At 43.8% G+C, this 24,255-nt stretch overlaps 2 protein-coding genes across 3 annotated transcripts in view; one reads left to right on the top strand and one right to left on the bottom strand.

The window, feature by feature from the left end:
• si:dkey-89b17.4 (zinc finger protein 646) lies at positions 1–14,240 on the bottom strand. Of its 2 annotated transcripts, XM_057817707.1 has the most exons (5): positions 13,719–14,238; positions 8,087–10,805; positions 6,609–7,718; positions 6,431–6,525; positions 5,980–6,129 (listed from the first exon to the last, which is right to left on the bottom strand). In XM_057817707.1, exons 2-4 carry the CDS (start codon positions 10,618–10,620, stop codon positions 6,447–6,449), a joined length of 3,723 nt encoding a protein of 1,240 aa, XP_057673690.1. In that variant the 5' UTR covers positions 10,621–10,805; positions 13,719–14,238; the 3' UTR covers positions 5,980–6,129; positions 6,431–6,446. The 2 variants fall into 2 exon arrangements, with proteins under 2 accessions (XP_057673689.1, XP_057673690.1); XM_057817706.1 differs by lacking the exon at positions 6,431–6,525 and having other exon boundaries at positions 1–6,129; positions 13,719–14,240.
• thoc6 (THO complex 6) overlaps positions 14,144–24,255 on the top strand; it is a 12,013-nt gene continuing 1,901 nt past the window's right edge. Inside the window, exons 1-12 of the mRNA XM_057817711.1 lie at positions 14,144–14,385; positions 18,757–18,848; positions 18,907–18,971; positions 19,038–19,141; positions 19,212–19,249; positions 19,319–19,367; positions 21,937–22,008; positions 22,073–22,175; positions 22,290–22,339; positions 22,413–22,475; positions 22,652–22,762; positions 22,838–22,966. Coding sequence (XP_057673694.1) covers positions 14,338–14,385; positions 18,757–18,848; positions 18,907–18,971; positions 19,038–19,141; positions 19,212–19,249; positions 19,319–19,367; positions 21,937–22,008; positions 22,073–22,175; positions 22,290–22,339; positions 22,413–22,475; positions 22,652–22,762; positions 22,838–22,966 — 924 coding nt within the window. The 5' untranslated portion in view covers positions 14,144–14,337. The remainder of the gene's footprint in view (positions 14,386–18,756; positions 18,849–18,906; positions 18,972–19,037; positions 19,142–19,211; positions 19,250–19,318; positions 19,368–21,936; positions 22,009–22,072; positions 22,176–22,289; positions 22,340–22,412; positions 22,476–22,651; positions 22,763–22,837; positions 22,967–24,255) is intronic.

The raw sequence follows: 24,255 nt of genomic DNA, 5'->3' as shown, positions 1-24,255 counted from the left end.
CATTTCTTGGGCTTAATGTGGTTATCTAATGGGTTATTGTACAGTGTCATTTTAACAACAGTTCTTATACTTTTGGGCGAAGAGAAAAAAATACCATTGTTTAATTTTTTTTTTTTTTTTTTTTAACTAAGCAGTTACAATGTTACTTACAACCAGTGTTGTTAATAACGGCGTTACAATATAACGGCGTTACTAACGGCGTTATTTTTTTCAGTAGTGGGTAATCTAATTAATTACTTTTCTCATCGTGGCAACGCCGTTACCGTTACTGCGGACGGAAAGGCATGCGTTACTATGCGTTACTATATTGGTCGAAAAGTCTGAGGGAGACGGACTCACCGAGACGACAGAGCAGAGCAGGAGTTGTGAGGAGGCAAGAAAGTTGTGACGCCGAGCAAACGCGATGCTAGGTAGCTCCAATAATACATGTTGTAGCCGATAGCCTACAAACTACGCCCGCATGTTATGGTAGATATGGTAGACATGGTAGATATCACGTGTACTGTATATAGATATAACTAGATGCAAAATGACAGACATGGCACTAAATGCGTTAGTAGACAGCCGCCATCTTGAAGCAGTAGACGTTTTAGGACGGCTCTGTTGTAGAGAACCTTCCTAGCGAACCTAAGTAACTTTTTATATAAAATACTTCTAAATCGGCAAAATCTTGACTTGAGTCTATCTTTAAATGATGAAACAGTTTTAAAACTTTCATATGTCGAAAGTAGAGAGAAGGGAACTAATGCAATAATGGGAGCAATTCTAACAACTTTTAACAGTTGATTCAGGGTAAAGGGTAAATTAGGGTAAAGAATTGCGCTCGGGCCAATTGTACCAAAAAATTTCACATAGTGTGGCCAGTGTTTTTTTGTTTTGTTTTTTTGAGGGGAAAAAAAAAGTAATTATCACCAATTACTTTGCCAAGTAACTAATTACTCTTACATTCAGGTAATTGAGTTACTAACGCAATTACTTTTTGGGAGAAGTAATTTGTAACTATAATTAATTACTTTTTTTCAGTAAGATTAACAACACTGCTTACAACTTGAATATTTTTACTGTATACTTTATTTGTATTTGAGTACTTTTTTTTTGGATGACTACTTTTACTTATGTAATATTATTTTGAAGTAACGCTGCTCTTACTTGAGGAAAATTTTAGCTACCCTACCCACCTTTGCATTTGACCAATTACAACACTCAAACTAAGAAAAACAATCATCAACTTTTCTAATTGCTTTTATGCTATTTCATGAATATTGGAATGGCTAAAAAGTACCTGTACCCATGTCCTACCACAATGTAATGTTTTTTCTTTTGCGTTACAACTTCTTAAACTTAACCCTTTTCAGGGTCACTACGATAGAAACTATTCAAAAGTTGACTAATAACCCTTTAAAGGAAGTGACTGTTTTTGGTGTTTTATTTATTTTTACACTTAAGACCGTTAACTCTTTATAGGGCAAGTAGCTTTTTGGTCATATACTGTAGTGTGTATATATACAGGGGTACCTTTACATACAAAGTTAATTCGTTCCAGAACCTTGTTTGTCAGTTGAAATGGTCGCATTTCAAGCAGGATTTTCCCATAAGAATACATGATAATTCCATTTATTTGTTCCACAGCCCGAAAACCTACACTAAATCCTTAATAAATGCTGCTGGTACTATCGCAATTACACAGAGCAAAGCTAATACATAATAAAACTCTGAATAAAAATACCGGTAATTATGTAACGAATTTGGATCTAAACGCGAACGTGGTTTGCGTTGTGTACCTGAACATACCGCGTGGCTGACTTGAAAGAAGACTTTTGACTTTTCATGTTCCGCTGCAGTGGACATTAGGCAAGTTGTGTTGAACAAGTTCCGAAATAAATGATTACAAATCTGACGAAGCTGGCAATTTTTGGGCGGTTACAATCATAATAATTGTTACTTTAACTTAAAAAGACTGGCGAACGGAGGTCGTAGGAGAACGATCGAGAACGTAGACATTCCACGGCCGGATTGTCGAGCCAGTTCACGGACACGCCCACCATGCTCAGATTTTTCTACCATTTCCATCTTCATTTCAATGGTAAGCCTCACCTTTTTCAGGACCTGCACTAACATTCCCTCACATGGTGATTTCCCTCACAAGAAAATCAGCCGAGCATCAGTCTTGCGGGAAAACTAAGAAACTGCGACACTGTCATAAATCGTCGTATTTCAAGCATGTCGTCGGATGTAGAAACAAATGGCGAGTCAAATTTTACGTCGGATGTCAAAAAGATCGTGTGTCGAGGTACCACTAACAAGAATTTTAGCAACTATTTTTCTATTATTGATCATCATTGTAATTTCATATAATTATACATAATTACTATATTAACAGAAATTTATTGCAATCTAAATTCATTAAAATTAATAAAAACAAATCCACGGACCAAAGTAACACTCTAAAGCCGGCTTTTTTCAGCCTAATTCATTGCAAACCATTGATGGCGATAAATGTCCAATTCATTTAAACCGGGAAGACTGGCTGTGACCACATGGGAAAATTTCTTTTAAAAAGTCAAAGTATGAACCGATTTCTTAAAATAGTTTCAAATTTTTGAGAATATTTTTTACATTTGTACTTAACATGTTATTGTTTAAAAAAAAAAAAAAAAACTTTCAAATACATATGGCGGAAAACACTCAGGTGACTTGAATTTCCACTCTCAGACCCCCAATTTGGCCAACTTTCCGATATGCATTTGTGATACATCATTGGAAAGCTTAAAATCTGAATTACTCGGGGGAAGAAAAATTTTGAACAGGAGGGCATTTTTTAAAAAAAGTTTGTTTTTTTTAAACAGCGAAACCCTATCTGGAGGTGAGAGCATGAAAACAGAATTAAAGACGCGACGACTTTATCGAGATATTATCGCGTACTTACCTTGTTTCGATCCAAAAACTCCATGTAGCATGTATCACTGAGTGTCAAGACACAGCTGTGAATGGCCACAGTTGGATTTGTGGGGGATTTTATGGGTGAAACATGGTAATATAACAAGGGTCGCGATGCAGAAATCGCAGACATCGAGGAGTGGTCCAGACGTTCTTTTTTATATATTTGCCCTTTTAAATGGTTTTTTCCCCCCCTTGTTTGGATCGATTATTTATCATCCAACATATCGGAGAAAATGCGACGGTAACACAGTAACAAAAAAAATACAATTAAGCAATAGTTATGAGGTAGATATCCATGACCTTTTTACAGACGCCGTTTTTTTTTTTTCATTGTGACGTCATTTGTTTAAAAGTTTAAAATATGCGAGTGAATAATTTTTCAAAGTTGTTTTTTAAACTAAATATTAGACATCAATGAATGACTATAAGCGAAAAATTACAGACATTTCGAATAATAAATAGAATTACTGGGCTTCTTTCTATGGCTGGGTTGAAACAAAAGCGGTTGCGCAACGTCTGTAAACGGGGGTTTCCAGGGTAAAACGGACAAATTAAAAATAGCTCGAGGGCTTAATGTGCCATGAATCTGCTATGGCAGCATAAAGACATTTCTATGAAGCACAGTTTTTGGCTTAAAATACAGCCGTTTCTTTTAAAGGGGAGTGCAAGAGCAGAAACGGCTTTTTCAGTATTGTCTGTGCTCTCCAACATATACATTTATATATATTAATGTAATATAAGAATATTAAATGAAAAGGGAGAAATTAAAAAAAGACAACTCAAAAGTACAACTGGCTTGGACATTCATCACTGTCAATGCCATTGAAACATAATTCAATGTCATCCACATCACAGTTGAATGACATTTGATGTCTATCGCCATCAATGGCAGTGAATGAACTTACCCTTTATAGGGCAGGTGACTATTTCTGGGAATTAAAAAAAATCCATAAAGAACAGACATCCACATGTGTGGTTCCCGGTCTCAATCATTACTGTATTTTAAATGTTTATATATTTTTGTAATCAATAATATTCATATAATGTTAATAAAAACACATGTAACTATTACAATAATACAGAAATACATTCTGCCTCCCAAGAACACTTGTTTTTTTGTTTTTTAAAAAATAATTTCATAGTATTTCACTCACTGCCTTCTATTGACAGTGATCGTTCACTTCCAGCCTCTCCCAGTCAAAATGGATTGGATATCTAGCAACGTCAACAGCCGCCAAGGATTCAAACGAGTTCCCTATAACGGGTTAACAACAGAAAAATAGCGACTGCAGACAAAACAGGTGCTTGCGCACCACCTAGTGGCTTTGCGTGCACCTGCATTCTCATCTGAACAGACGGGACTGAATGGACGGACGAATGTTGAAATGTGCGCAAAAGGATGGAGGGATTTCTAAATGTTTGCGATTGGTCACTGTGCAATCAGAAAGCTTGTCGTTTGAAATCGGCAACTCTAGGAAATTTGTGGAAGTCTTTTAATGTGTGTAAATGAAGTTGACGGTCGAGTTTGACGTCAAAACACGAGAAATACAAAATACATGCGTAGACCATCATACAAGTGTAAAAAGAAGCACAGTCAATATTAAAACAATAACGTTAAGGACGTGTGTTCCCGGGAGGTCAGTCTCTCCAAATCTTTTCTTTAGTGATTCAATTTCCTGTTTTACGAACATCATCATCATTTAATGATAGCTGACGTCGAACCAGTCTGTCAACAGGACGCCAAGGCTAATGCGAGCGCTACTGTGATGTCTCGCAATTGGACAGACACCACTCGGTAGTCTGTTTTCAGTCCTCAGCGGTTGAAATTTAACAAATTATCAAAAGACGTTAGAAAAGTCACGTGACCGCAAACTAAGCAAACGGACAAAGTCAAACGCGCTTGCTAACATCACGACGCTAACTAGCACCGCGGCGTCCAGTCAATAAATACGGCAAAAGCTACCCTAAAAGATACAAAGGTCCCTTTAGCACAGCGGCCAGGAGGATTATGGGTAATCAGAGCTCTAACGAGGTCTACACACTAGTGCTGCTGCTACTACACGCACGTACATATATACACATACGCCTATGACGCTAACTAGTCTACACAATCAGGAGGCAAAGCTTCCTGACAGATACATCCACTGCCCGATATTTCACCGTCCAAAGCGAGGCCACAAGTGATATGGGCGGGGGAAAAGTCCGTCACAGTCCCGCCACTTCTTTCTTGCTCAGTCCATTCGTCACTCGATCAAGTGGGCGTGTTCATGTGCCATCCTCTATCCGTTTTGTCTCTCGTACACAAAGTAGCACCGCAAAAAGGAAGCGCGCTGAGTCCCGCGAGTGAGATCGGTTTAAACGAAGGCGCCGCCCGGCATGCCGCCAAAGTTGGGTGGCGGCCCGGCGGCCCTATGGGGCGGCGCCGAGGAGGCGCCAGCCCAGTGTACCTTCATATGGTGCCTGAGGTTGGACTTGGAGGAGAAGCGTTTGTCGCACTGCGGGCATGTAAAGGGTTTTTCCTTGGTGTGCATGCGGCGGTGACAGATGAGCTGCGTGGACACCCGGAAGGACTTGCCGCACTCAGGGCACTGGTAGCGCTTGGGCTCGGTGTGGATGCGCCGGTGGTTCTTAAGGGACATCAAGTTGGGGAATTGCTTGTGGCACGAGTTGCAGAAGTAGCTTCCGGTCTTGTGGCTGTTCTTGTGGTTGACCAGAGAGCTGGCGTGGCGATAGGATCGGCCGCACTGTTCGCACACGTGGGGTTTGGGCACTGCATGCCCCTCGCCGTCCCTGCCCTGCATCAAGGTGAGGTCCAGGCCGGAGCCCCAGCCCGGCCGGTGGCGGTGCGGTGGGGGATGTTGGGGCTCCTGGCCGTGGCTAATCTCCATGTGCAGTCGGAAGCTGGCCTGTGTGGGGAAGGCGCGGCGGCAAGAGGCGCAGGTCAGCTCCCGCTGCTTTTGGTGGACCCGTTTGTGGTTGTAGAGCTGCGAGGCCACGCGGAAGCACTTGCCGCAATCGTGGCAGCGGTGGCGCCTCATCTCTGAATGTATGCGCCGGTGGTTCTTGAGGGCCAGGAGGTTCGAGTAGGTCTTAAGACACACGGCGCAGTGGTAGTTGCCGAGCGTGTGCGTGTTCTTGTGGTTGAGGAGGGAGCTGGCGTGGCGGTAGGAACGTCCGCATTGGTCACACCTGCGCACAGACGGAACGTTAGGCGCTGTCCAGAACCTTCTGGAAACCCAGATCACATCACCGTGTTACGTTAATATTACATTAGCATTAGAGTATATGATCTGCAATCCGGCTTAGCCAAAGCGGGAGTCGGACGAGAGGGTCGGGCAACTTGCCGCGGTCCCCCTCGTCCGCCCCCGCATTCTCCTTCCTAATCTTGTCTACAGGTGGGCCGCGCGCACTAACACATATGAGGACACACAACATCAGCAACACAAAGACAAAGTGGATGCTAACTAAAAGCAAACGGGGGTGACTTAACTGTTCTCTCCACTAATTCAATTTGTCCAAACTTCAGAAAAATCCGAATTCCGGCACGCGAATGGTCCCAAGGAAGCCGGATTGGAGAGCATATACCTGGAATAGACATGTGCAGAGCTAAATTCATCTTCACTATTTGGACATGATCCAAGAATAACAAAGAAGAGAGGACAACTCACGTGTACCGACACTCGTCGCCCTCTCCCGTCGCTCCTGGTGTCTTCCTCCTGACATCCACGCCTACCTGGTTGTCCCCGCAGCGGTGTCGTGCAAGACCGGACCTCCCCTGGAAACTCTTCCCACAGGTGGGACAGCCGTAGGGAGTGGCACCCTCCTCGTGGACCTTCTGGTGATTGCGCAGAAAGCGGGCCAGGCGAAAGGCCTTCCCACACGTGTGGCAAATGTGCTTTTTGCGTTGCGTGTGGATGCGCATGTGGTTGCGCAGCGCCATGTAGTTAGTGTAAGGCTTGTCGCAGAAGTTGCAGCGGAAATCGCCCGTCTTGTGCGTGTGCTTGTGGTTGAGGAGGGAGCTCGCGTGCTTGTAAGCGCAGCTGCAGAGGTCGCAGGTGTATGGCCGCTCGTCAGAGTCTGGGTCGACAGAGTTCCTCTCCGCGCTGACGTTGGATGAGCTCCCAGCTGACGACGACGAGGGCAAGTGCTGGGCGGGGCAGTCGTGCGCTGCCAACTGCTCGGCCGAAGGAAAGCCTTCGCAGCAGCCGTCACACTCAAAATCCATCTGTGCTCCCGGACCTTGTGGGCCCTTGCACAGGCCCGCCGTGGTGTGCGTGGCCAGTTGCCTCTGGGTACGGAAACCCTTGCCGCATTCCTGGCAGTTGTGCTTTTTTTGGGCAAAGTGGAGGCGCAGGTGGTTCTTCATTGCCAGTCTGTTGGGGTAGGTGGAGTTACACACATTGCAGTGGTACTCGCCAATTTTGTGGAGGTTCTTGTGATTGGCCAAGCTTCCAGCATGCCGGTAGGTCTTGCCGCACTCCTCGCAGGCAAAAGGCCGCCTCCCGCTCTCAGCCGGGTCAAATTTCTGGGGTCGGGATGTGCCAGCGGACGAGTAGGGCTTTTTGAAACCCTGCTGAGCATACTTGACACCCATCGGTGGAGCCTTGGATGATTCGCCTCGCATGTTCTGCATCTGCGACAGGCCGGGTTGCTGGTATCGCGAGCCGTTTGGGCCAGTCCGGACCAGACCTTTGGCCCGGTGTTCCTCATGGAGACGCAGGTGGTTAATCAACTGTTTTTGGATCTTGAAAGCCTTTCCGCATTCTTCACACTTGTGCCTGCAGTTGGAACAGACACATCAATTTAGTCATACTTCACGTCAGATAGTCATCAAAAGCGCCGGTTAATACAGATCAGATCAAGCAACAATCTATGCAGCGATAAATGAAGACCATGATTTGTTCAGACTTATGGTCATTTCCCCCCCCCCATCAAAAATCTTTAACATGCTCTAATGTCTCTACAACAACCGTTTAGAACCGATTTTACTTTTGTTGCAAAGAATTTTGGAATCAAATACTAGTAGTGTTGGCCAAACTAATGTCTAATTACTACACATTTGATTGGTAAAGGTGATTTTGTACTGATCGCAGCTCCACTATTGACTAATTACTGGTTGCTAGAGGAGAAAAAATGGCATACATACCTCTTAAGGTCAAAGTGAGTCCTCTGGTGGTTCTTGAGGGCCAATAAGTTGTAGTAACGCTTCTGACACACCAAGCAGCGGAAGACACCAGTCTTGTGGGACTTTTTATGGTTGAGGAGGGAGCACGGGTGTCTATAGCCTCGCCCACACTGGTCACACTTGTGTGGTTTGTCACTTTGGTCCACCACTGACCGCCGACCGTTTCCAACAATATCACGGCTACCGCCCGCAACTCCTCCCCCCAGGCCCTCGCCTTCGGAAATCCCTTTGGCCCCGTTAAGGCTCTGCTTACTCAGCGAGCCAGCCCGATTCTTACCGGCACACAGATGTGTAATCAGGTGGTGGCGGTCAGCAAAGAACAGGCCGCAGTCCACGCAAATGTGGCTGCGTCCATCAATCTTGTCGCTGCTGTTGGGCGAAGCTCCTCCGATGCCTTGTTGCTGTTGGCCATCCGGCCTCTGGGGGCCGTGAGCGAGTTGGTGATTAAGAAGATCTTGCTTCCTGGCAAAGCTTTGGCCACACGTGGAGCAGATCATCCTCCAGTCCTGCTCCAGGCCGGATGGCCCGGGACCAGAAGGATTATTGGCGTGACTTCGCAAATGGCTGCGCAGGGCTCGGAGGCTGGCGTAATGGTTGCCGCACACTGAGCATTGGTAAATTTCTCCGTCGTCGTCATCCTTGTCAGCACTTCCCATCCTTTTGATTCCGGACTGGGAGTACTGTCGCTGGCCGTTCCCCTCCTTCATACCACTGGAGGTCATGGAGCCACTGCTGGAATTGTGGTAGTTCATATTGCCAATGAACCCGTTGGGCATGTTACTCTGCTGCGGCGGCGGCGCTTGACCACGACGAGTGCACATGTGCGACTTCATACCGGACACGTCGGAGTACATCTCACCGCAGTCGCCGCACACGTGGCGGTCGGCTTGCCGGTGTGCGGGGCCTCCGTCAAAACGGTCGTGGAACTCCAAGGAATCCAAAGCGCTGTTATGACTCCCATCCGGTACAAAGTGGGCAGGGTCCGTGAGGTTTCCGGGAAGCGAGATGGGAGTGGTGGCACCGCTGCTCTCTTGAACGTAGCTCTGCTGAGAGTCGAGCGTCAGCGGCTCCGGAGACAACCAATCGTTGCCATCGCCCAGAGGCTGGTTGGAGGAACGCCCCTTGTGGCTTCGAAGGTGGCTGTGCAGCGCTGCCAAGTGGGGGTACTGCTTGCAGCAGACAGTGCACTGATAGTGGCCTGTCTGATGACAGCGCTTGTGGTTGACCAGACTTCCAGCGTGCCGGTAACTCTTGCCGCACTCGCCGCACTTGAAGCGACGCTCACCGTCCTCAGGAGAAGCCGACTGGGCCACACGCGCTCCAGAAGATGATGACACGGAGCCCTGAGAACCAGAGTTTAGCGTTTCTGAGTTGAGTAGGGAGCCGTCCTGGCTGTGGGAGGCAGGGTGGGGGTCATGAGTAAGGTAGTGTACTTTAAGGGTCTCTAGGTCTGGATGGCCTGCCCCGCAGTACGCGCACGTATAGATTGGATTGTTGACAGGTGGGCCCATGATAGGGTCGTAAGGACCCCTTTTATCACCAGGCAAAGGCGGCAGGGGTAGAGGGTCCCCGAGAGCTGGGGTGTACGCCGGAGATCGGACAGCACTCAGATTGTGAGGCATGATGGCGGGAAAGTTCCGGGACAGTCCCAGAGACTGTGAGGTGGTATTGTGTAGGAGAATGTGCTCCTGAAAGTCAGCCTTGTTGGGAAGGGAGATTTGGCAAAGGTGGCAGAAGCAGGAGTTGGTATTGTCACTCTGTGTGACCTGAGAGCTGCCGCCCCCACCGCGCTCAGACTGGTGGAGGGCGGCGCCGCCACCGTTACCACTACCGCCGCTCACCATGGGTGCTGCGGGGCTTTTAAACTTGGAGTGAGTTCTCTCGTGGCTGTTGAGGGCAGCCAGGTTGCCAAATTGTTTGAAGCACACAGAACACTTAAAACTTCCTTGCTGATGACACTTCTTATGGTTTACCAAGCTCCCGTGGTGTCGGTAGGTTCTGTCGCACTGGTCGCACTTGAACGGTCGATCCCAAGCGTCGTCCGGCTCGGGGGAACTTTTGGGGCCTTCGTGGCCCTGCAGGCCACTGTTGTTCAAGTGCGCACGCCCGAAACCGTCCGAGAGGTCCTGGCTAAGGGCGTAGTCCCTTTCGTGGGGACCTCCTTCCTCTGGCACCTCCTCACTCTCTTCTTCGGCGTGAGCACTACTCGGGGACAAGGTGTGTATGCGAAGGTGATTCTTGAGGGCTACTGCGTTGGGCAAGGTGCGGGTGCAGACAGGACACTGGAAGGAGCCCACTTCGTGAGACTTTTTGTGGTTGGCCAAACTAGCCGCGTGCTTGAAAATTCGTCCACACTGTTCACATTCAAAACGTGCACTTTCTCCTTGTTGATAATGCGCTTTCATATGATCTAGAAGACTTGGAGTACTGGGGCAGACCATATCACATTCTTTACAGGGGAAACCCTTGGCACGACTCATATCATGCATTGCCATAGTACTCTGGCGCCAGTTTTCAGGAGGGAGTCGCCACTGCGTGACCGCCGGTGACCATCGGGATGCGTGGGAGGGGCTTTCGCTTGGGAGGAGCTCTGCTTGTCAGTTGAATGCACCACTGCCAGCCATCTTCTGCCCAACAGCCAATCGGGCCACGCCCCTGGCAGGTGGCATGTGAGGCGTTACTACAGAGACAAGAAGGGTGCGGAGAGAGGGGATGTCATAATGCATATTAAGTGAAACGGAAAAGAAATGATCACGTTTTCCGTGAGTTTCACAAGCCTGACTTGGAAATCAAGTAAATGGTGAGGAATTAGCGAGCCCCAAGTTTTACAGGTCCACAGTAATCCATTCATACACACATTTATACTCAAGTGGGCGTTGCTGCTGCCAAGTTGCTAACTTGACTACCAGTGTTGTTTTCGTCAACAATGACAACAACGCAATATTTCGTCAACGAACACTTTTTTTCATGCAGATGACGAGACGATAACGAGCTAAAAATGTATTTTGGACACGAAAAAATAAGACGAATGCCAGTTTTCGTCTGACGAGACGAAAATGTGCAAGTTTCCGTCACATGTTCACAAAGTGTAATACTTTATGTGTAGTTATCCTGCATCGTAGCAGTGTCTGCTTGTGTCACTCATGTGACGAACAGCACCCCCCCACACAGACCAGTGCAGTGTCCTCTCCAGGCCTCAAGGCTTGACCACACGGCAAGATTTTTTTTTCTTATCCTGGCCAGAGAGAATATGCAATGTTGCTTTAGCCTTTAAAGGTCTGTACTGAGTGATCATCACACACTAAATGTAACTCATAGCGTTAGCATAGCATTCAACTAATGCCAACGGCGAGCATCCCCTTAACCTCAAATCTCAGACTTTTTTTTTTTTTTTTTTACATACAGTTCATACATTTTTAGTAAACGTCTACAAAAACTAGACGAAATTAGTATTGCGTTTTCGTCAACAAAAACTAGACGAAGACAAACACGTTTTGAGATGACTAAATTATGACTAAGACTAATAAATATTAATGTCCAAAAGACAAACACTAAAACAAAAATTAAAGAGGACTGCCAAAAACAACACTGATGACCACTGGGAGCAATTTTGTGTTTAGAGACCTTGCTTTTCACATTGTCGGCTATTGGGTGCCGGATTTGCGCGACTGAGGTGCCGCCAGACTTCTTAGTCAAAAGGGATTGGACATCTTTGCCGTCAGTGGTAGCCAAAAAAATTATGGAATAACATTTAATTATAGTTATAACGAAGTTATAAAAAACTAAGTTATAACAAATTCTTGATCATTTCATTAGTTAAATCAGTGAGTTATAAATCACAGTGATCCCTCGCCACGTCGCACCCTCAGTCCATCGTGGATTTTTTTTTTTTTTTTTTTTTTTAAAACACAAAAACATAAATGAGCTGTCCCGTGCCGATCACAGTCTCACTCTCACTCCTTCCTCTTTGTTCGTCAGGCAGGTCAGTAGAGATACTTATTAAAGTTAACGATGTTGACAGATGTTTCTGTTTGATCTTGCCAGAGTCACGGATAGGGTTGGGCATCGATGGGAACCAGTTCTAACACTCCGATGCTCCCGGAATCGTTCGAATTTTTAAATTTCGATACCTTGTTTTGATGCCCTGACCTCCAAGCTGAAAAAAAATTCTCGAGTTTAAAGACTGATATTTATATCCAAGTTATAATTAGCCCTGTGAGAAGTTTATTTAATTTCAAAAAACGACGAGAAGTTAAGACTTTAATATAAACGATGCAATTTTTTGGACCCTGGATTTTTTTTTTTTTTTTTTGTGACCCTGCCACTTAAAAGAATTGGAATTGTTCAGAACCGGAATCGAAACGTGGAATCGGAACCGGAATGGTTCAATTTCAAACCATGCCCAACCCTAGTCACTGACTTCACGGACGCTGCATGCGTCAATCATCATTTAACTTGTTAAACAGTTGCTGTGGCAACTTATTGTGTGTAAGTGAGCAGCTTGAAAGGATTGGAGTAGATTCACTATGAAGCATTTAATAAAGCCAAGCATTTTCGTACTACTTTATTCTTGTTTAAAAATAATTTGGTGGGACAGTAACATGTTTAAAACATTTTAACATTATTACATTAGAAGTGCTTAAAAAAACATTTATTTAAAAAAAATTATATACATTTTTTTAATTACAGTATACTTTGGGGGGAAATGTAAAACAAACATGTCTTATATGTATCTCTTCCGAATAAATACATTGAACACGCACAAAAAAAATAATAATAATTTGGGGGGGTGCGCTACTTCGCGGTTTTTCACTTAACGCGGCGGGTTCTAGCCTCCATTACCGTGAAAAACGAGGGAACGTTGAATTCTGAACATAGCATTTTGTGTAGCGGCTCCATGAGCGTTTCTATGGCAACATTTAAGGAAACAACACAAGTAAAATACTCGTGTTGTTCCTGACTTTGAAAAGTTGTCAGTGGTCTTGTTTGATTGACGTGCTGGCGCAATGAAGGGGAAAGATGGGAGAGGGAGGAGGGGGCTGACCTTGGCCCAACTCCAGCACGCATCTGCCGGACGCAAGCCCGGCATCTTCCCCGCTGCACAGCTCCTATTTGCGGAGCACTGCTGCCGCAACCGAGGCAGCGGTTCCATGGGCGGCGCAAGGACAAATCGCTTGCGCGACCCTCGGGCAACGCGCCCACCTGCACTTAAGAACATGTTCACCTTAAAAAAAAAAAAAAAAAAAAAAAAAACAAACGTCGAGCCCGTCAAAGCACAAGCAACCCGAGAACGTTAGTGACCTGGTAGGCTAGCTCGTTGGCAGCAGGCTCGTCAGTTCGCTCGACAGGAGGCAAGCACACAAACAAACAAACAATCAAACACGACCAACAGTAATAGACACGAGACCCCAGTTGTTAGCCTAACTGATGATTTACGAGCACGGCAACCGTCGGTGGACGGCCATGTTAGCTCAATCGTTAGCCACCGAGCTAGCCCCGCAGCTACACAAAGATGTCGACCCTCGGCGTGCGGCCCCCGTTGAGGGGGGTAAAAAAAGGGAGCTGGTTCAGGACACGGCAGCCTTCAACTTACCCCTCCGCCGGCCTCCGCCGCCCGCCCAATGAAGCGAGGTGGCCCGGCGTGCGGATGCAAAGGCGAAACGTTGCACCGTCAGCGACGAGTCATGTTTACTTGCTCGGCTCGCATGGGCTGCTTTTCCAATCCACAGTAGTCTACTTTCGCCTCTCGGCTGTCCGCCGCCGCCGCCGCTACGACGACGACGACGACGAAACACTTCCTGCCGCGCACCGCGTCATCAATCGCACGGCACAAGGACCAGCTGCAAAAGCCGACAAAGCACGCCAATTTGCCGTCTGTTTGTTTTTAAGCACTTTCATTTTCCACACTGGCTCACACAGGCTGAGGCCGAGCCGAGCCGAACCGAGTTTTCCCGAGCCGAGCCGAGCGGGAAAAAGAGGAGCGCCATTTTGGCTTCGTCACCCGAGAGACTTTCTTTGTTTTGCACACATTCAACAATTCGCCATTGTTATTTTTGTTGTCATGTTGCACAGATTGCAAATGAAAACCAATATGCGCGTTCAAAAACAAGCACTCAGTAGCGCTTTAGCGGCCAGTAAAACAAAACAGCAAGTGTATGGAAATGTCAAGCGTCTTACTTCATTTCCCACAATGCATAGTCCGGTGACGTCATATGAACGCGTCCTCCAAGCGAATCAACGCAACGATGGGTCCTGTCGAGGTAAACCTCATTTCGCTTTTTATGCATCATGTTTTCTCATTTCAATTATATTTTCACAAATGAACACAAGGTCGTTTCCTAATTCCTAATTGACACACAGCAAACATTGTGTCTAAAAAATAGTTATGAAACTAATTTCTAGAAGCGCTTGATTCTTCAGTTCCTTGTACATTTGGAATACAAGTAATATTTCCATGTTTTTTCTGATCATAAAGCAAAATCATTTGAGTTCTTTCAATAGCTATGCAATTGTTATGCGAAAAAAATCTTGCCTTTTTAGTGGCACCACAAGAAATTCAAGTGGTCTTTTTTTTCCCCCCATGACTTTTTACTACAGTGATCCCTCGTTTTTAGCGGTTAATAGGGACCAGAACCCACCGCGATAAGTGAAAAACCGCGAAGTAGCGCCACCCCCCCCCCACCAAGTTGTGTGTGCGTGTGAGAGAAAGCGTTAAATGTATTTATTCAGATTTAGCATTGGAAAGAGATATATACGCTACCGTTCAAAAGTTTAGGGTCACTTAGAAATTCCCTCCTTTTTGAAAAAAAAAAAAAGTTTTTTTTTCAATGGAAATACCATTAAACTCATCAGAAAAACATTCTATACATTATTAATGTGGTAAATGACTATACATTGTGCTTGCTCGTTGCCTTAGAAAAGGGGTAGCCAAGTCCGGTCCTCAAGGGCCCCCATCCAGCTTGTTTTCCATGTCGCCCTCCTTTAAAACCCCTCAATGAAATGATCAGCTCATCATTAAGCTCTGCAGGAGCCAGATAATGATCCTGATTATTTGAGTCAGGTGTGTTGGAGGAGGGAGACATGGAAAACAAGTTGGATAGGGGCACTCGGGGACCGACATTGGCTTCCCCTGCCTTAGAAGGATAATGGATGATTACAAAACCTTGTGCAATTATGTTGGCACAGCTCAAAACAGTTTAGGTGGTTTACCCTTTGAGCTAATTGGGTATCTGGATCATCACCTTTATGGGTTTGATTAAACTCTGAAAATAGCCAGAAAAAGACAACTTTCCCATGAAACTTGACAATCTGTTCTTAGAAATGAAAGCTATTTCATAAGAGAAATTGCCAAGAAATTGAAGATTTCCTATAACGCTGTGTACCACTCCCTTCAGAGAGCAGCACAAACATGATGTAACCAGATTAGAAAGAGAAGTGGGAGGCCCCACTGCACAACCAAGCAAGAAGACAAGTACATAAGAGTCTCTAGTTTGAGAAATGGATGCCTTGCAGGTCCTCATCTAGCAGCTTCATTAAATAGTACCCGTAAAACGCCAGTGTCAATGACGACAGTGAAGAGACGACTCCGGAATGCTGGCTTTCAGGGCAGCGTGGTAAAAAAAAAAGGCCATATCTGAGACAGGCTAATAAAATGAAACGATCAATATGGGCAAAAGAACAGAGACATTGGACAGAGGAAGATTGGAAAAAACTGTTATGGACAGACGAATCAAAGTTTGAGGTGTTTGGACATTGGATCAAAAAGAAGAACATTTGTGAGATACAAAACAACTGAAAAGATGCTGGAAGAGTGCCTGATGTCATCTGTCAACAATGGTGAAGGTAATGTGATGGTCTAGGGTTGCTTTGGTGCTGGTAACGAGGGAGATTTGTACAACATCAACGGGATTTTAAATAAAGAAGGCTGTCACTCAATTTTGGAAAGCCATGCCATACCCTGTGGACAATGCTTCATTGGAGTCAATTTCGTCCTACAACATGGCAATGACCCAAAGCACACCTCCAAATTATGCAAGAACTATTTAGGAAAGAAGCAGGCAGCTGGTATTCTATCTCTAATGGAGTGGCCAGCACAGTCAACAGATCCCAAACCCACTGAGCTGTTGTGGGAGCAGCTTGACCATATGGTACGCAAGAAGTGCCCATTAAGCCAATCCAACTTGTGGGAGGTGCTTCTGGATGTGTGGAGTGAAGTTTCTTCAGATTCCCTCACCAAATTAACAGCTAGGATGCCATAAGTCTGCAAAGCTATAATTGTTGCTAAGCGAACATTCTTTGATGAAAGCAAAGTTTGAAGGAGAAACTGATTATTTCAAATTAAAATCCTTATTTCTAACCTCGTCAATGTCTTGACTCTTGAATTTTCATTTTGCAACTCATTTGAAAAATAAAAGTGTGATTTTTGAAGGAAAACACAATATTGTTTGGGTGACCCCGAAACTTTTGAAAGGTGCTGTATAAGACGTGTTACTGTCCCACTGAATTATTTTTAAACAAGAAGAAAGTATAAGAATGCTTGTCTTTACTAAATGCTTCATTGAGTGAGTCCACTCAACTCTGCAAAATCTCCTCACTTACACACAATGAGATGCCACAGCAACTGTTTAACAAGTTAAACGATGATTGATGCATGTGGCGCTTTGACGCTGAGGCTTCCAGGGATGTGTGGCAAGATCAAACAGAAGACGTCTATCAATCATCGTTAACTTTAATAAGCTACTCCAGTGCACTGCCTGAACAACAAAGAGCAGGGAGAGGGAAGGGCATAGAGTGACGTGATCGGCTCGGGACACCTTATCAATATTTTTTTTATTTTTATATATTCGTCCGAGTTTTATTCATTTTTTTCTTAATGCATTGCCAAAATGTATATGATCGGGAAAAATTATCGGGAATGATTGGAATTGCATCGGGAGGAAAAAAAAAAAAAAAAGCAATCGGATCGGGAAATATCGGGATCGGCAAATCCTCAAACTAAAACAATCGGGATCGGATCGGGAGCAAAAAAACATGATCAGAACAACCCTAGTAATATTATATGTTTTTAGACATTAATCAATTCCTACATATATTGTATAAGATATTGGGGAGCTTAAACTCTTGATGAAAATAATTACCGAGTCATAGCATTCTGCTATTTTAAGCTTGCTTTGGTAAGTGTCCTTCATTACTGTGATGTATAGCTTTTATGCGAATCACCCCAGTGTGTTACACTGTATCACAAAAGTGAGTACACTACCTCGCATTTCTGCAGATATTTAAGTATATTTTTTCATGGGACAACACTGACAAAATGACACTGACACAATGGAAAGTAGTCTGTGTGCAGCTTATATAATAGAGTGAATTTATTTTCCCCTCAAAATAACTCAAAATATGGCCATTATTATCTAAACCCCTGGCAACAAAAGTGAGTACACCCCTATGAAAAACGTACGTGCCTAAATGTCCAAATTGAGTACTGCTTGTCATTTTCCCTCCAAAATGCCATGTGACTCGTGACAGGACTACTGTCAGCATTGCTGCAGAGATTGAAGAGGTGGGGGGGTCAGCCTGTTAGTGCTCAGACCATACGCCGCGCTCTACATCAAATTGTTGTGCATGGCTGTCAACCCAGGAGGAAGCCTCTTCTGAAGACTGTACACAAGAAAGCTATATAATGGCTATATTTTGAGTTATTTTGAAGGGAAAATAAATGAACTCTATTACCGTAGTGGCCCGAATATAAGACAGTGTTTTTTGCATTGAAATAACACTGTAAAAGGGGGTCGTCTTATATTCGCGGTCTAGACATTATACTCATTCACGACGCTAGGTGGCGCCAGATATATTTCAAGCGATGTTCTGTCATGACAGATCTCCGCTACTTTCCCCATTCACGACGCTCGATGGCGCCAGATATCATTGAAGCGATGTTCTGTCATGACAGATCTCAGCTAGTCTTTTTAATTTAACCAGTTTTCATTATTTTATTGCAATATTTTTCCATATTCAGATTTGTTTCAAGACTACATTTACAGTTAGACTTCACTTTGATGGTTAATGCAGTTATTGCAATTTTGATGTTTTATCACAATAGATTGGTTTATTTACATTTCAAAAACCAGAAAACGAATGTGATTGCACTTTACTTTATATATTTAAATGTTCAGATATTAAGATTTGAATAAGGCAAAATAACATGTTTTTTCTCTCAAATATATTGTTATAATCATGTTTCGGATGTACTGTAATTATTTTCTGTATAAAAATTAATTTGGTGTTCAAAATGTATTTTTTCAAACTTCTTGAAGTCTTGAAAAAGAGGGGGTCGTCTTATAATCAGGGCCGTCTTATATTCGGGCCAATACGGTATATAAGCTGCACACAGACTACTTTATATTGTGTCAAAGTGTCATTTTGTCATTGTTGTCCCATGAAAAGATGTACTTAAATATCTGCAGAAATGTGAGGGGTGTACACACTTTTGTGATACTGTAAACACATTTTGACTCTTAACAACTTTCATGCTAATGGAAAAACAAATTCCAAGCTATTTGACCGTTGCGATAAGTGAACACGAGATGTCAATGTGAAGTGTGTGTTGATGAGCAGTTACCATGTGTCCACAGTTGCTGCACATGTCTGTGTACTCTCAAAGTTTTTCGCCATGCGGACGCTACCTGGCAGCGGGAAACAACTACGGAGAGATCGGCATCTTTAGGTGAGCGATGCAATGATGGTGGCAAAGATTACGATAAAGATTTATGCTGTCCTGACAGTCTGTGCGCAGCTTTGAGTCCAGATGGATCAGAGGCGGGACGAAAGCCCGTGTTAACATTTCCAGGTAACCACGGTTCTAATAAAAGTGTCTATATGTTCGCGTCTCCGTTTGACCATCTGTCTATTTTAGCTCACGACGGTCCGGTGTTCTGTCTGGAGTCGTTTGGTGGGCAACTTCTAAGCGCAGGCAACGGTTCGGTCAGCGCCTGGAATTGGGCCGACCTCATCAAGAAGGTATCCTTGCTAGTCGAGGGAGCTTTGCACCAGCTAACTCACCCTTACGCTTTGTCGCTTTTGCTTTTAGAATGTCAAAGCGGCATGGACCAAGCGACCCGAATACAAGTGAGCTCCTGTCAGCCCATGGCCAGCTATGAGAGGATTTCTTGATGTGCCTTCTTTCTCCTTATTTAGAGGCAGCATGGAGATCCCAGAGATCAATGCCATGGTCGTGAATCCCCGAGTGAGTATCTGAAGCGACTTGAGCATTACTTTTCAATAGGAGTAGGAACCTCTTGGTACCTCACGATACTTTTTGCGATACAAAGCTCACGATAACGATCTGATGATATAGCGATAAAACGATTTTTGATGCATTGGTCAGGAAATCATTCTAGGGTATTCTACAAAAAACTAATAAACAGAAAAACAAGCTTCTGCTGTGAATTGGAATGAGTTTAGCACTAGTAGACGTCCAATCCATTTGGAGTGGGAGGGTGGCAGCGTTCATTCGCTGCCATCCTTCCCACTTCAAATAGATTGGACGTATACTAGTGATGGCCAAATGAAGCCTCATGAAGCAATGAAGCTTTGCAGCCAATTGGTTTGCACATGTAGCAAAGCTTCACGGTGCTTCATTTACTCTATGGTAGGGCTGGGCGATATGGCCTTAAACATGTATCACGATAAATTGAGCAGATTTATCTCGATAACGATAAATGACGATAAATTCGCCCAAGCGTACTGTTATATAATTTGAAAATCTGAATCAATGCATGAAATACAGATTAACTGTTTCTTGTTGATTTATTTACCAGCATTCAATTTCATTTACTGTATTTAACAATTGTACATGCAGTCTAAACATTAAGTTTATAAAAATGTATTGTAAGCAATAAGAATTCAAGTATGAACATTTATAACAGCGTGTATGACTTGAACAATGTACATTATCAAAATCAATATGCCTGTGCAAACATGTAATTGTAACACAAATGACTTGCAGCTTGAACAGAACACTTCAAAAAGACAACTTATTGTTAATGGCTGCTGTGACATAATTATTAAATACAAGTGTTTACTTTATGGTTTCAGGTCCCCCCCCCCCCAATTCATTTTTTAAATAAATGCACGTACAAATGAACCCCCAAACAAACAGAGAGAGACACACACACATTAAAGCTATATTGATCTTCTTCAAATGAAACGCTTAAGATTTTATGATAGCAATAATGACACAGAAATAAGCACATACAGAAAAATAGCTGGGGCCTTTTGTCGGTCATTATAAGTTTCGCTGTTGGATTGTACTTTATGCTGAATGCTTTACCATCACAAAAGCTATCAGAGGAATCACACACAGACAGATACAAAATAACGCCACATAGTAGTTGCTAGATGCTGTCCGTGCCCAATCCACTCATTAAGTTCAGCCGTTTCGACAAGGTTAGAGCCGCTATCCGACTGCATCACGTTCATTTGTAGCGTTAGCTGCTAGCTAGCGTTAGCCTGGCTACCGTAGAAAGCACTGAAAGCACCATCTCTGGAAATCGTGAGAACAAGGGAGGACAGCGGGTGAAAGCCCGTCTGGATGCCACCAAGAGTCTACTAAATGTCGGGTGAAAGTTTGGTGAACCTCCCTTAAGCCACACTCCATCACGTTTTGCTTGTAGCGTTAGCTGCTAGCGTTAGCTTACCAGGCTTTTGTTTGATTGGCTTCTTGATGATCACGTGACTCTCTACGTAAGCCCATTGACTGCTTTCTTAAAGGGGAATGAACATAGACGAACAACACAGAATCAAAGCGGGATGAAAAGACTATATTTTCTTGTTTTATTAATTTACCGAATTTACCGACATGGTCAAAATTACGTCGGTCATCGTTAAAAATTTCGGTGACGGTAAATTTTCGGTTTACCGCCCTGCTCTACTCTATGGCTCCATCAAGTGGTCTAGAAGCCCAAGAGGTCAACAGTGTTAATAATTCAATGGCTATTTGCTTAAAACCCTTTCTTGCCTTTCTTGGTACACTTAGAATTTCATGATTTTGAGAATTTTGAAATATCTTTCCTCAAAAAAAAAAAATGGATGCAAGTCATCTCATGCATCTGCAGGTTCCATGAGGGGGAAAAAAATGATTTAGCAAGGGTTATAGATATTAGAGCGCTTATTGCACTTATTTTCTTCTTTACAAATTTGAGAAAAAGGTTTCAGTCAAACCTTATTTTTCAAATTTTGTGATTCTCTGACAATTGCTTCATATTGCAGGCATTACAGGGTTAAGACAAAGATATGAATGTGCTTGTGTTAGTAATTTAGTATGTGAACAAAATACAACAAGTGCTAAGGATAATTTGTTATTCATTTTTATTTAGAAATAATTGCTTTCCCACAGTGGCTGACTTTAAATGATGAAACAATTTTAAAACTTTGACGTGTCAAAAGTAGACAGAAGGGAAATTATGGAATAACGGGAGAATTTTAACAACTTTAACGGTTAATTCACATCATTAAATTAATTGAATGTAGTTTAAAGCTGCTGATACAGAATGGGACTTGAGTATTTTATTTACTGTTTTAAACTGTTACCATGATACTGAAATATTAGTTTGGTTTAGCCTGAGAGGATTTTTGAACAATTTTGAAACTAAAGTACAAAACATTAAAAGTGGGGGGGTAACATCAAGAATCGATTTATAATCGAATCGGAGCCTCTGAATCGTAATCGAATCGATAAGGTGCCAAAAGATTCCCACCTCTAAAGATCAAGGACATTTTAGAAACCATCGCATTTGTGTGTGTGTTGGTGTCAGGACAACAGCGTGGTGTTTGGCGGCGGTGACAACAATGTTCACGTCCTGGACCTGGAACACGGCAAATTCAAGGTGAGCCTGAGCCAGAGAGCATCTTTCGTCTGCGGCTCGTTTTGACGACCGTATGCGTCCTCAGTCCGTCTTTGAGGGACACTCGGACTACGTCCAATGCCTGAGTGTGAGAGAACGTGAGGGGGAGGTTCTATCAGGCAGCGAGGACGGCACCGTCAGGATTTGGGGTGAGGCCTGAAGTATATTTGGGGCGCAAAGAATGTTGGGAAGCACGTTTAGTTCCTGATCACATCTTTCCGATTCACTCCATGAAATGTTCCGGCTGCGTGTCCTCTGTGCAGACTGCAGAACGTCCGATTGCGTCCACCGTGTGGATGTGCACAAGTACGAAGTAAGACACCGTTGTCACGTCGGCACGCAGTGGCGGGCTTGGCGTCGGCTCACATTTTCACCTGTTTTGGCAGAAATGTGCCCGCCCTCAGTTTGGCAAGTGGATCAGCTGTTTGACGACCGACTCCGATTGGATGGTGAGAAAAGAAAACAAAAGGGCTACAGTGAACTTCTGCTAGTGGTTGCTAATTTCGGGACCGACATGTGCAGACAAGTGGCACCGTATGACAATTTGAATCATGACTACGCAGTGGTTCACTGTACTTTTGGAACGTGTTGTGCTCACGGCGGTGATTGTGGTTGTGGCTTTTAGCTGTGCGGTGGAGGCCCATCCCTTTCCCTTTGGCACCTCCGCTCTCTTACGCCGACATCAGTCTTCGGGCTGAGTGGGTGGCAGCGGCAAGCACTCTTCTACCAGGACATGGTGAGAGCAACAAAAGATACTCGCCTCCGATACTCCGACTAACACTAGCCAAAACGCATGTCCATCCCTATGCAGATTCTGGCGGTGGGCCAAGGTCCCACGGTGTCGCACTGCCTGCTGGGGGGTCAGGTTAAGGCTCAGATCCCGTGCACGCCCAACAACGTCAACAGTCTGGCCCTTAACACCAACAGTACTGAACACCAGGTATAAGCCATCACATTTAAGCCCATTCAGTTCCTCACAGTCAGTTTGTTCGCTAACAAGATGCTAACAAGACAAGTCACGTTTCCAAATCACACAGTTGCCAATATTGCCGGTGTATTTCAGAGCACGATAGAAATATCGCGATAGTCAGGCTGCAGTGACATGACGACATCAGCAGCACACTAGAGTGACGCAACAATGACAACACGGGCATAGGCTGAGTTTGACTTTTGGGGCAGGGAGGCACAACATGTTGATGACCCAGAAACGCAGTCACAGCAAAAAAATGAACTTACAAGAAAATTTATAATAATAAGTTGTCAATGAGCGTTTTTTGTTTCCCATCATTCTTGAGTGGAATTCTAGATCAGGCTGGTTAGGCAATACTTTTCGCCAAGATCGTCATCCATTGAATGTGGTACACCTGCCGGTGTCGTGCCAGTGTAGTTACTCCAGTCAAAAGTTGTATCCCCTAGGCGGAGCCATATGGAGGTAGATTTGTGTCTGTATTATTCAATCAAAAAAAGAAAAATATACGCCTAATTTTTTGTTGTTGAAAATTATATATAAAGCAAATGACCATTTAAGGTGCTAGTCACATGATCTGTTCGACAAAATAATTTTGACGGCATTATAAAAATATAATAATAATGCATTTAAATATTTTTGTTGTTGTTGATTTCATTCATTTTTGTTGCAGTTTTATTGCTTTACAACTTTTATATACAAAGGAAAGTCAATTTCATGCAATAATACTTTTCGGCCACCAGGGGGCCTGGCCCCCTCTTAAAATCCGCTTAAGAACGTGGGCTACAAATGCCACTGGTTGCAACTTTGACATCCTGGGTGTTCCTTGCTCTTAAATGCTGAAATGTAAAAACTAAAAATCTAATTATGAATTGTTATACGGTATTTAAACTGTTGTAACAGTTGACTACTATTTGCGCTATTTACATTGTAGTGTAATTGTGTAAATAAAGGGTGGCATAAATATTGTGTGCCATAAAAATGCTGTCAACGTGAAGCAGAAATGACATTTTTCAGCATTTTTGTTCCAGTCTTGTCAAAAATATTGCAAATTTTCTTGAAATATCGTGATATAATTTTTAGGCCATATTACCAATCTCTAGCGGCAAATAATGCATTTTTGAGGGTATTAGTCACATTATTAAAAAAAAAAAAAAAAAAAAAAAAAGTGCATTCCTTCATTGAAAAAGTCAGATTCCAAATTGCCATTGTGGCAAGTGGCTTCTCATAGGGTCTCAAAAATTGCTTTATTCCTATTCGCA

This window comes from Corythoichthys intestinalis, chromosome 16, assembly GCF_030265065.1.
Source record: "Corythoichthys intestinalis isolate RoL2023-P3 chromosome 16, ASM3026506v1, whole genome shotgun sequence".
Classification (NCBI taxonomy): domain Eukaryota; kingdom Metazoa; phylum Chordata; class Actinopteri; order Syngnathiformes; family Syngnathidae; genus Corythoichthys; species Corythoichthys intestinalis.
Note: the sequence above shows the minus strand (reverse complement) of the source record. Positions and strands in the feature narration are given on the sequence as shown.